This window comes from Branchiostoma floridae, chromosome 2, assembly GCF_000003815.2.
Source record: "Branchiostoma floridae strain S238N-H82 chromosome 2, Bfl_VNyyK, whole genome shotgun sequence".
Taxonomy (NCBI): Eukaryota; Metazoa; Chordata; class Leptocardii; order Amphioxiformes; family Branchiostomatidae; genus Branchiostoma; species Branchiostoma floridae.
The window spans coordinates 20,212,434-20,225,173 of record NC_049980.1 but is presented as its reverse complement, the minus strand read 5'-3'; the positions used below and the strand labels follow the sequence as shown (position 1 = coordinate 20,225,173).

Below are 12,740 nucleotides of genomic sequence, written 5' to 3'. Positions count from 1 at the left end.
TCCTGGTAAAAAGTCCTGAGTGTATAAACTGCTTGTATAAACTAATTAGCTTGTCTGTCTCAACCAGTTGATAATCTTCAATAAATCTTTAATCAAGCGCTTTAGTGAGCTAACCAGGTTCCAAATCATTTTTTTTTCTTCTACCAACATTGAGCATTCATGTAGGAGCAATTTTAACTTTCTGTGCACCACCTCTTCCATCCTTTTATCATGCCAAATGGGAATGCTAAAATCAGGTGACTGCTGCCTGGAGCGACTCCAGGTACCGATGATAATTCCAAACAAACATATCTCTCGCGTGCGCAATCACTAATTCATGAATACTGGGGACCTGACGTACACATAGTCTCAACTGCACACCATAAAATATGCAGTCTAAATATGTGAGAACGAGATATGCTGCGATATATACCGGATCAGCTTTGCAGATTAAGGCATGCCAGACTGCTGGTGTAGTGGAGGCTGGGACCTGGTGGGTATAGTGTTACAGGGGGGCAGGTGGGAATATGGCAGGACAGGAGCCAACTATGCAAAACTGCAGGTTGATGTCTGTGACAAGGATTAAAGTACATGCTATCAAGTGATGTGATTACACCACATAAAACACTCGAGAATACATGCATACACAAAAAACATCCCAGTCCCTATATGGTCACAGTACCACCACCAACACAAGGCTGTGATCTAACATATAAATTCGGTCAAGTGCGGTCTACATTGATACAAAGTTTCAAAATAAAACTGGTGTCTCAAAAATGTTCTTGACAAATCAACTGATTACATAGTTGATACAATAATGAGTGAAAATATAAATTTACAAATTCAGTCTTCCACAAGTTAAGGCAACATATAGCTAACCTTACTGCTATAAGTAAATTGATCCCTAAAATATGAAAACCAAAAATGAATGCAGCATTTCTACTAGATGCTCGACTAGGCAACAACATATGGGACTGTATTTAGATACAGTCCCATATGTTGATGAATGATGTATTGGAGCATATGTTGAAAAAACAATTGGGTATGTTGACTAAACAATAAAGTACATGTTTGCAAATTAATCATAAGGCTATTGTAGGACTTAAATGCCAAAGCTGGAAATATTGTCTGGACAAAAATGTTGCCTGATGTTTTCTTTTACAACTCAATTCTCAAACATCCTCTTGTCATTCTATCAAGTGTTTATCCATGGCCAAAACACAACCAGTACATTTATACATGAATGTCTTAAAAAGTGCTAGATTGGTACTCCAGACCAAAACAAAACCAATTTGTAAACAAATTCCATGTAGCCAGTGCATTTGTTGTGTACAATGATCTTGTATTAACTCTGTGAATATAACAAAACAATGAGGAAGATTCAACTTATCATATGATCATCTCATAATAGGGGCCATCAAATTCTAGCAAAGCATATGAGGCTAAGACTACTGAAAATGAGAAATCTTGAGACGGGGCTTTTGATATGCTCATTTTATTTATTTGCAGAGACACACTGTAGATTTTACTTTATTCCAAATGATTCCCAAATATACATGTACATAGAACATCAGCATTTAAAACTTTGTGGAAATTACTGTGTGTTAACAGATATCAAACTTTGATAGGTTTGTATACACTTCAGTTTGATGTGTTGCACACAAAAGGGAATGTACATTTTCATTGTAGATAGTTAACTTCACAATAAACCTAAACCTCAACATAAACATGCACTTTATCGCTTTGGATAAATAGTTTTTCCTTTTGTTTAGTTGTGAGTACTTGTGACTTTGTAAAGGCATGTTTGTTGGACAAGGCATGAAGAAGGAGGGAAACATTACTACAACGTATATACACATGTACAGAGAAAAAGAAGAGCCATGTGTATAAATTACCTTTAAAGAAAACATCAAGACAAAGGTGTTAGATACCCATAGGTAAATGAGGAAAATAAATAGAAATTGTTTCATATACATGACATGTATATGTAGTCTCTGGAAATTATACAGGAGGATATGACAGGACAAAATAGTCCTGCAGTTAGGAACAGTAACTAACAGTTAACATAACAATATAACAATAATAATATCTGTAAAACAGTAACAATCTCAACAATAAGACTTAAGTGTATTATGCACATGCTAATGAAGCATGCACGCCAATCCACAGGAAAATAAATACTTTATACATAGAAGGACCATATAGGGAAACTTGTTTGATACATAATGGAATGAAACAAAACCTTAGATGATACATACAATGTATGTACAAAATGTACATAAAGTAACATGAACTAACCTCAAAACCGATAAACTGAACGTACCATAAATTACAAAATTCCACATGATTCTCTTTCACTTTTGAGTTGCTGGTGACTAGTGCTGTCGTGAGGGTGGAAACAGTTGGTTGCTGTCTATACGTGTGCCACCTCATGACAGCTCACATCAGGATGGGGTGAAGTACTTGAGTGCATCTTCCCATGTGTGCTGAGGAAACCTTGCCGAGAACACTGTCATGTCCACCCCTGCAGTGGCAAATAAAGTCAACAAGTTGGTGGAGCAGATTCATTCACATTATACATGGCCAAGTCTTGGAATTGAATGTTTTGTACCTGTTCGAGGATAAGTGCAGTCAAAATTGTCATATGATTTCTTGAGGCTACATTGTATGAGGCTACACGTGTATGACAGAACGGACCATTGTCAAGGACCTAAGGTAGCCATTTTGGTCACAGCACAGCTCAAATTTGTACGACAACTTTCCCAAGAATTACAGTGGATTCGCTGTTGTACAATGAAGCTGACAACAACAATATAGCCCAAAGCTAAACAACTTGTCTCCCTGCTGTCTATCAAACCCTGCAATCATTACAAATTTGGTTCCAAATGGCTGACAGTTACCTGTCAAATGGAAACCAAAATAAAAACTCACAATTTCCCAGAAAAAGTGCGTGGATCAATCATTATCACAATGGTTTGCAGAAGCTGACACACTGACTGAACAATCATCAGCAGCAGCAACGATATGCCCCATCAGACACCAGTGCAGTTCCCATGGACATCCAAACATTTGGGACGCAGGACAGCACAGCTCTCTTGAGTCTATTGTACCTCAGACTGTGTTGTAAACAGGTATGTAACCAGATGCCATGTCCCCAGTAAGACCTGTTACCAAAACATACACAAGCTCTGGTTTTTGCCATAAACATGCCTTGCACCAGATTCTAAAATTGAATACATTTGTATTGACTAACTATGAGTTAATGAGTGAAGTCACTGATTACATGTATCATATATCATCATCAGTTTATCAAAGAGGGATACTTGGCATCGATATTTTAAATGATACCTTCAGTGAACTCAACTGAACAGCATGTTATGTATCTGACAGTACCTGGTGATAGAGCCCTGTACAGAAGGATTAGAGGTAAATCTGCTCTCAACACACAGCCTAAAGACATCCCTTGGCCCAGACATCAGCAGGACACTCCTAATTGGCTAGTCCTGTATTTTCTATCTGCAGCCAATGCTGTGATATACTGTTTCAGGTTCTAGATATCAAAAGGATTTAAGGTAAACCTTACATGATATGCTTTCCACACAGATTAAAGAACCTTTCAAAGGTGACCCCTATATAGAAGTTCGTAGGACACAACTGTAATTGGCTAGACTTGTATTTTTTGGCAAAAGCTGGGATATAATGTTTCAGGTCCTATCTAGACTCTACCAACAACAACTCCTCCTGACCACCAGTAGGGCTGTACTACTAACCTCTTGCCTTTCCTATTTCCCTTGTAGTTCCTCCCCTCCAGTTTCCATCCTGTAGAAGCTGATGAAAGGTAAGTCAGGGATCCTAATCCCTCCCCACTACTTCCCATCTCCAGGGAGAAGTGGCAGCAACAGGGCCCAGCCCACCCAGAACAGGGAGGTCACCCAGGGCACTACCTCTGCCCTTGTGGGGCGGACAGCCCTCCCCAGACATAGATTGGAGTGTCTCCAGCAGAAGAACTGGAGCCACGCAGCCATAAACAATAAACACTGGGGTTGGCGAGCACATGCCAAGAATGCCTTCTCCCTTCCAGGGCAGGTTCATGAGGGGGATGGAGAGGGTCTGTACAAACAAACTGCTGGCCTTGTGCTGGGCTCGCTGGGAGTTTCCTTCATCACCTGTTCTGTTAACCATCATGGTCCAAAACCATTCTCACAATGGTTCCTTGCTAGCGCTGGGAAGGTAGGTTCTGGAGAGGTACATCATACAACCTCATCTCTTCTCCAAAGTCATGTCCATGGCTTCAAATTTCAATGTACATTTGTACCTTTTGCCAGAAAGCAGACATGTTAGGTATACATTTAGGTATAGGTCAAATTACTGCTGGTAAGTTAGTGATTACACTTAAGAGCAAAATTTAACTAACTAGTTGCGACTGACTAAAACCAAATCCATATTTCAAGGAACTATTATAAAAGAAGTTATTCTGTTCTCTGTTGTTTTCTTAATATTTTTAGATAACAAGTGAATATTGAAAACTATCCAAATTTTTACACTGAAACATCTACCTCCTCTTCAGGATTCAAGTTCAAAGAAAACTGACATTTTCCTTGAACCACTGGTCATGGCAAAATTTTCTTCATGATGTAGTCTGCCCACATCATCAAGGTGTGGGGCACACCACACATGTGAGATCCATACCGACATGAGGCGACAAGATGTACATGTAGGTTGTAAGTACCCCCAAAAGAGTCTCTGGGTCTAGAATAGTCGTTCTGTTTTGTGTGAAAACAAATGTAGGTGTGGGAAGGAAAAGCCATCCCCTCCAGTCTGTCAGCAACAGGAGACATGCTGGGCTTGTCAACAGTCTGCAGACAGACATGACTCCCTTTACACATAATACCCAAACATGCGCTCCCACAGACACACTACACCTTGTAGGGCTGAGAGGCTTACACCACTGGCCTCATAGGTTCCAGTCTAGGGGACATGCATGCCAACAAGTGGATTATCTCACAGTCTAACACCAAGGCTCAAGGCCGTTTATGTAGAATTGGTAGTTTAGAACTGTACTGAAGAGGTACATTGTTAACTGTGACCCAACAGTTATGTATCTAACTTTTGTACATGCATGTACTATGCAATTGGATATGACAACTTTCCCTCTAGCTCTCAATACTTTCATACAATAGACTATAGAGACCCTTCCAAAAGGTTTCCTTCAGGTCTACTTGACTACTAAGTTAGTGAGCTGGAACAACAAAAAGTATCATGTAGATGTATGTATAACTTTCCTCTCCACTTACCTGATGTTTTGGGTCTCTTAGATGGCAGCAGGATCTGCTGTTGGCTGTCTTGTATTCTTCCCTGGAAGAAACAACATTTGAGTTTTATCAATAACATTACTATTTTATAAATATTTCCTACCAGTTAGAATCAACAGTCTTGCTAATGATTGTAATTAAAGAAGACAAAACACCATATGAATTTTGATTTGAAATATAAAAGTAAGTACATACTGTATATGTATGTTAACACACCCACCCACACCCACACAAGCAAATACACATACAAACATATGTACATATATATGTAGCCATGAATTATATACCTCGATGAATGTGGCTAGTAAGGATGAACTGATTTCCTGTTGTAAGATCTTCCTGTTCTGTTCGTTTTGGTAGCAGCATGAGATGAGGGTGGGGAACAGGACGGCCACAAGCTGCGGATCGCTGAAGTACTGGAAGGGCAGGGCACACAGCTGCTGGAGTACGGTGGGGGTGCGACCGGACTGCACGATCACCTGCAGTCAGGAGAAGGTCACAGACAATGTTATCAACTGAAAAATTGGGCAATTCTTTGCATGAACTATTTGGTACTGACCTTAAACACACAGTACTGAAATATTACTGACTGACTGAACAGTACTGATTTGAAACTGACAGACGCATTTACAGTATCACCACCTAGAAATAGAGGTAATATTTTCGATTTTTGTTTGTTTGCTTGTCCTTGTGTGTCTGTGGTTATTTGACGTGTAGCATGGCAGGATGTGAGGTGTAATGGTGTGATGGAAAACTAGATTCAGTATTTATATTGCACTCATTACTGTCATGTCTGCTATTTTACTGCAATTATTTCTAAGCTGCTTGTGTTTCTTTATGTTACATCAAAATAAAGCTTGGTCACATTCATCATAATTTTTTTGACATAGGATTTTCGCTGCAGATTTAACAGAAATGAATGGCATCAAGCATCTACATTCTTAAGTATCCTTTCCAGCCTCTCAAAAAACAGCTGAATTTTGTTTGTTACATAAAACAATTTGCCAGATAATAATCCAGAATGACAAATGTCCTACAATTTGTCTTTTTCTGATAATATTATTCTACACCTCCACTCAAACTAACTCTTGTTATAAAAAAAAAATAGATCCTATTGCAGTCTTCACTACAAAAGACTGGTATGTATTTATTCATCAGTATCATGCATGAAGTCATATCTGACAACAAGAAAGTTGTGACTGTGTCAAGTGCACATGCATGTACGAATTTCTGATATAAATAAATATAGATATATTAGATATATAAACAGAATTTTTAACGATACCACACAGAAATGATATACTGATATATGTTCATATCAACGAAGATTTTTAAGTGTTAAAAACATGTAAGATGAAATATTTCAGAACAAAATCTGAAACACTCCCCAGAACAACTATATGACATTGTACCTTGAATGTGACTTGACATATTTCTACAACTATTGTACACTCCAAGATTGTCTTGCATATAATACTTATCTGGGTCATATCTGCCTAATTGCATTTATGTGCATGTACTGTCCCAGCTGAAGGGTTGGAAATTGGGCAGTTGAATAAACAGTGGGTGTGCTTATTTAATCAGACAGCCTGGGAGCAGCACTGCTCCTGTACAAAAGGTAGTGGAGCGGGGAGGGATCTCCACTTCTATTGTTAACCTCCCACCAGACACAGCGTGGTTTCTGAAGAACTTGTTCATTTGGAATAGTGCCATATGCTGTCCACGTGCAGAGCGGGTGCCAACGTCGTACCATCAAAGTGATCAATGTAGCAAGAAATATCCAGTTTGACAACCGTGCAGATTGTGTGAAAAGCACTTTTTTCCTCTTTCACGTGTGACCAGGGGTACCAGAACCAGTACAGGCTCTCACAGGGAAACTAGTGCCTGAATTATTTAACAATTTCTCCCTGGTCCACTTTCCTGTAAACGCTTTCAATTATGGATTGCTTTTATGCACACATGCTTTTAATGATTAGCTTGTTCTCAGAAAATCCTGGCACTGAAAAATTTATCAATTTCTATCAGATTAGGTCTCCCATCTAAATCAAAGCTGCCTCCTTTCCTATGCAAATTAACATAAAAATTGGGTTTCCATTTTCCTAAATTACATTAACATTCCATGAGATAAGAGGATTCACCAATCTTTCCATCAGAAAAACTATTTCTTGGATCCAACAGTTCGTAGTTGGCTGGGAAAATAGTTTGGGAATGGCACTTTTAGGTGGGTGGGGGAGCAGATAATGAAAGAAAAACAGTTTTGGTAATGCTGTGGCTATAATAGAAATTGTGTACAGACAGTGCCAAGTCTTAGCACAGGGTACTGATTAAATGCAATTATAATGTTTCTGTTGGCTGACTTTCAACAATGAAGTGTAAACATATGTCATCTCTGCACTTCAAACATAACAAACTGAAATGCTGGGATGGAAAAAGCCATCCCTACACAAAGATCATCTACCAGACACAGGCTAATTAATTCTGCATCGATTTCAATTTACCCCAATAATGAAGACTCCAAATCCACCCCAGTATTTGTAGAACTAATTACAGCGCCTCTGGGAAATGGGGGGAAATCTGTGGATGTGGCCTGGGGGAATGTCTCCAGGAATCAATAAAGCCACAAACATGGCCAGGGATGACCCTTGTACTGCCAGTCTTACTGTGCTCAGGAGAGGGGAAAACTCAGGGGAGTAGCCAGGGTAACATTTAGCAGCACTCCAGGAAGGTAACAGTTAATATATGTACTTCATTCGACATGGGTGTGGAAAACAATCAAATCTGTGCTAATAGTACTATACAACTGTGTGACAACAAAGGATTACATGTGTACATGGGTTAAATCAATCATAAATGGTAACCACTAAAAAAAATACCACATCAAAAATTAAACCTTGATAAACAGAATTTGACAGATTATTCCCACAACACACGGAAACAAAAAGACAACCAGGTAGATGTTTGTGATTTAATCAGTAATGACAAGTGAGGCCATGTTCTTCCTTCAAACCATGCATACAGAATCTAAGAGGTACTTTTATGGGTCAAATATGCAAATAAACCAAGAGTTATGCAAGGTTTGTGGCATATATATTTATCACACCTGACCACGCAAAGGGTACTAAAGATCATCAAAAACTATATGCATATCCAATGATAATATCATACATGATGAAATAAACAGTGTTGGGACAAAAATCTCCCATTACTTAGACACAAAGTCAAGCTTGCTCCTAATAGTATGTGTATCTTACATGTATTGTGAAAGAATGAAGTTCATCAAGAAAATGTGGAAAATCTCCATTTTTGGGATTGGTGAAATTCATTGCTAACTTTTTTCTCTTCTCTACTAATAAAAAAAAGAAGATAATCCTGGGAGCCTGTGGGGAAATAATGGGAAGTTGGTCTATTTCCCCAAGCCACCTGCATATCAAATTTCATGTCAATAAGTCTAAAGATACCAGTGTGTAACCTTTGGGAAGGGTGTTGAGTAAACTTACAGAAGGAGAATAACAAGAACACAAAGAATGATGAGCAAAAGTCATGTATTTCCCTCTCCCCTATACAGAGTAAGGGTTGATATGTACAGAGTACAGAGAGGGAAATATAATCAGCACCACGGAGAACTCCCAGAAGTGCCATAACAAAACTTGGTACAGAGCAATCCAATCAAAAAGGTGCACTTATTGTAACCTTAGGTCCACTGATCTAGGCATCAATTTGTAGACACAAAGGTGTAATGTGTACCAGATAATATCTGACATGTACTGCCCTTGATGTTAAAAGTTACTTCATAATATATTGCACTGAGGCTTTGACATTGGGCTATTATCAGTTATACAATTGGAGAACAATTCACAATGCCTTTCTTCTATCCTTTCATAAATTCATTCCCAAACAGGATGACCATCATTTCTCCTCTTCCTTTTTAGAACATTAGTTGGCAATGTTTAAACTGATATTAAACTTTCACATTGTAAGATCTTTTATATCTTACCTAACTAATACAAATATGTATATATCTATTAATCCTGTCGAATTCTCCAGCCACAACTTCCTGTGGTTTTGGACCCTTTAGATAAAAGTAGCATTTAAAAACAATGTGTTTGGAGTCTCCTAAAAACAATGGGCATAGGTAATAGAATTCTGGTAGGCGTTTTTTGTCAAATGGCCAATTTGCACCCCCATGGACAGCGCCTAAAGCTGTAACAGAGCTGTTACTGTAGAAAAGTATACCACAAATATTACTGCACTTTAAGTTAAGTTTAACTTCCATCCATCCATCTCTGTGCACAATGTCTATGTGGCATCCCCAAGTCTCTCCATCCCAGGTGTCAGGCACTTCACACCTGACAATGACTGATGTGGCCACAGAGCTCCACTATTATTTACATCAGTCCACTTGCAGTGTTAATTACACCATTTAGGGAGAACTCCAGGCCTCACATGGGAACCTGCTGGCTCAACGCTGCAGCTATATGGGGGCAATATAAAACATGCTTTCTACTGTTGCTCGGAGAGCGGGGAGTCCTGCTAGGTGGAAATAGTGGGAAATGACGACCGTAGAGACCATAAACCTGGCAGCTGTCCTCTTGGGAGGGTACATTAGACAGCTAGTGATACATAATGATGGTACCTATATTTCTATATTGGAAACATGGAGACAGTTGGGACAAGGATAAAGATGTCAAGGTTCTTAAATTGGTGCTTACTAATATCTTCTCACCCTTCCCCTGCTGATAGTATGACGACATAGATTTGAACATTTTTCTCAGGCATGATTTAAATTCAAATGGAGACTTTGATATCATAAATACAACTATATACTGTGCAATGACTTAATACAATAATATAGTAGACAATTGGAAAATAGATAGATGGAGTGTGGGGGGGGGGGTGTTAACTGCAAGAGTAAGAATAGTGACTATACGACTCACGTTTTCTCTTTGGTCTGTATGGCACTGATGTCTGAGAACTGTTGCAGTTACAACTTTACAACTGTGATATTGTTGATCATAAATAGCAGCCACATCAAAGTAATACCAATAAAATGGTACATGTACATGTAACTGCTTTCCTTTTAAAGTTATAAACCAACAGGTATAAATATTTTATCGCCTCAGCATATCCTATTGGAATATCGACACAGATATGCCAAAGCATAAAAAAATCTATAATGCTACAAATTCAACGTACAATGTATTGGGTGGTGATATAACATACACATCTGTGCAAAGACGTTGCCTTTATTTTGTTGTACTAAGTACTACTGTTGTACTACTTACACATAAAGTTTTTGAATTCGAAGGTTTGGACTTATCATACAACAGAATCATTCATGAATTACAATTTTGTCTGTTGTGTTTCTATACATTGCACAATGGCGTACATTCAGTCCACATACATTTTGTACACGGGACATATGTACCGGTGATGTACCTAAATAGCTCAGAGATAGAGTAGTTCTTTGTTCACTGAATACAGAGTAGTTCTTTGTTTCCTTTCTAATTGTTCTTTTTGCAATTTATTTTATAGACCATCAATATTCAACCATGAGTACACTTGCATTTCCTTAACATGTCTTCAGGCTTGAATAGAAATGTCAGAAAAAAATCTGTGACCAGAAGCAGGTTAATAAATATGTATCTCCGATTGCTTCACTGGGAATCAAGCAGATAGTTAAGTTTTCATCGCGGCAATTTGTCAACCAGTGAATTGACTTCTGAAGCAGTGATTCTCGGGCATTATCAGATCGGACGTACCCAGCGGTAGGGGGAAATATGAAACAAGATGGATGCAGACCTATCCCATCATCCTTCCCAGAGGCGGTGGGAGATGTTGGGGGAGATAAGAGCCGTGGCCTGCAGCCATGGCGCGGCTGATAACTCCACATGAATGTCTACACCACAAGGTAGGCAGCAGAAGTCATGCTTCAAACTCACAACCTGCAGTTTTCCTACCAACGACAATTTACGATCAAACGTGCAAGGTAATGGCGGTGCTGGGTTATATGCAGTTTGGGCTGATCCAAGATACACACAAATTTACATGTAAGAAAACTTGTTTGAAATCTAGATAAGAGTATTCTTAACACTGGGTTTCTTGTTAATATGGAATGAATGCATTGAAACATCTTTTGTACTCCTAGATGCTGCATGTGTCAAGTTCTCAAACAAGTACATGGAGGGGGGGTGGGTGGGTGTTGGCTAAAAACAGTATGATCAACTTTGGATAATTTGCATATTGTTTATTTTTGTAGCCTTTGACATTTTTAGTTTTGTTATATCACACAATACAAAAAAATATTTCATTCTGTTCATACAATGCATTTTAAGTATGCAAACAATGCAGATACATAATTGTTGACCATTTCTACAGACAACATCGGCTCAATTGTCACTTCATATATATATATATATGTACTTGCTCTACTTGTGAAGGATTTTGTACTATGATAGAGTTATCAAATGAAAACAAAATTGTATGTTATGGAAGGATGGGGAGTGCACCCATGTAGCTACCAGGGTCCCTATGGTAGACCAATTATCATCAATTAGCATGTTTTTAAAGAAAGGGTCCATGGAGTGGCTTATGGCAGATGGTTTCTTTTCAGGTCATGATGCAGTATGTCCCCCCCATCTGTTCATCTATGGTCACGTCTGATTGGCCAGTCTGGTTACACCGTGATGACTCTGTCCACTGCAGCATGGACTGATGGTGATCCATCAACAAATTTTCACAACTCCAGAACAGATTGATGCTCGGCTTTACGTGATCTGCTTCACTGCTTCTCACCTCTGCTTGACACCCGGACTAGTCTCTTTTACATTGAAAGTTTTCTCTCTGAAAATTAGTCTGATCAAACATTTGTTTCATAGTAGGGCATTTAGAAAACAATTGAACCTCCTTGATAGAATTAATCTGTGGCTTTTCTAGATTAAAGACCCATTTTGTAGGAACTGATGGATCAAAAAGTCAATGGTTTTGGCATTCCTTTGAAAAATAAGCTGTATTTACCTATAAGTTATCAAATTGCCCAGCAATACTTGAAGAGTACATTGCTGTGCTGTACGGATGTGTTAAAAACAAGGGGTCTGTATATATATCAGCATTAATTTGGTCCTCAGAACTGCACTAGTTCAACATATCTATATACCGGCCATCTTTTGGCCATAGATGAACACAAAATGTTATGAAACATATTACATCAAGGAGCTTTTAACAGAAAAAGCTCCTAGGTTACATGTCTGTATAAATGGAAACAATAAGAGAAATATTGCCCTGAAGAACATTTTCAGCTTTGGTGCCAAATCTAACAATAGCGGCCTCTAAAATTTGATGTGGAACAAAATAACGAAACTAAAAATGGCAGTGGTTGAAGCAACAATCAGCTGTATGCAAAGTGAGGCAGATGGGAAAATCGAAAGCATCATCAAAACACCTCGGCACCAC

The 12,740-nt window shown here is 38.6% G+C and overlaps 1 protein-coding gene and 1 long non-coding RNA gene across 2 annotated transcripts in view; both read right to left on the bottom strand.

The window, feature by feature from the left end:
* Positions 1–1,458: 1,458 nt before the first annotated feature.
* LOC118407137 lies at positions 1,459–4,457 on the bottom strand. The gene is made up of 2 exons (XR_004830113.1): positions 3,750–4,457; positions 1,459–2,503 (listed from the first exon to the last, which is right to left on the bottom strand). It is a non-coding gene; the product is annotated as an uncharacterized LOC118407137 (long non-coding RNA).
* A 476-nt stretch (positions 4,458–4,933) lies between these two features.
* Positions 4,934–12,740, bottom strand: part of LOC118408955 (S phase cyclin A-associated protein in the endoplasmic reticulum-like) — a 62,056-nt gene continuing 54,249 nt past the window's right edge. Inside the window, exons 29-31 of the mRNA XM_035809826.1 lie at positions 5,579–5,770; positions 5,274–5,334; positions 4,934–4,947 (exon numbers count right to left, since the gene is read on the bottom strand). Coding sequence (XP_035665719.1) covers positions 4,934–4,947; positions 5,274–5,334; positions 5,579–5,770 — 267 coding nt within the window. The remainder of the gene's footprint in view (positions 4,948–5,273; positions 5,335–5,578; positions 5,771–12,740) is intronic.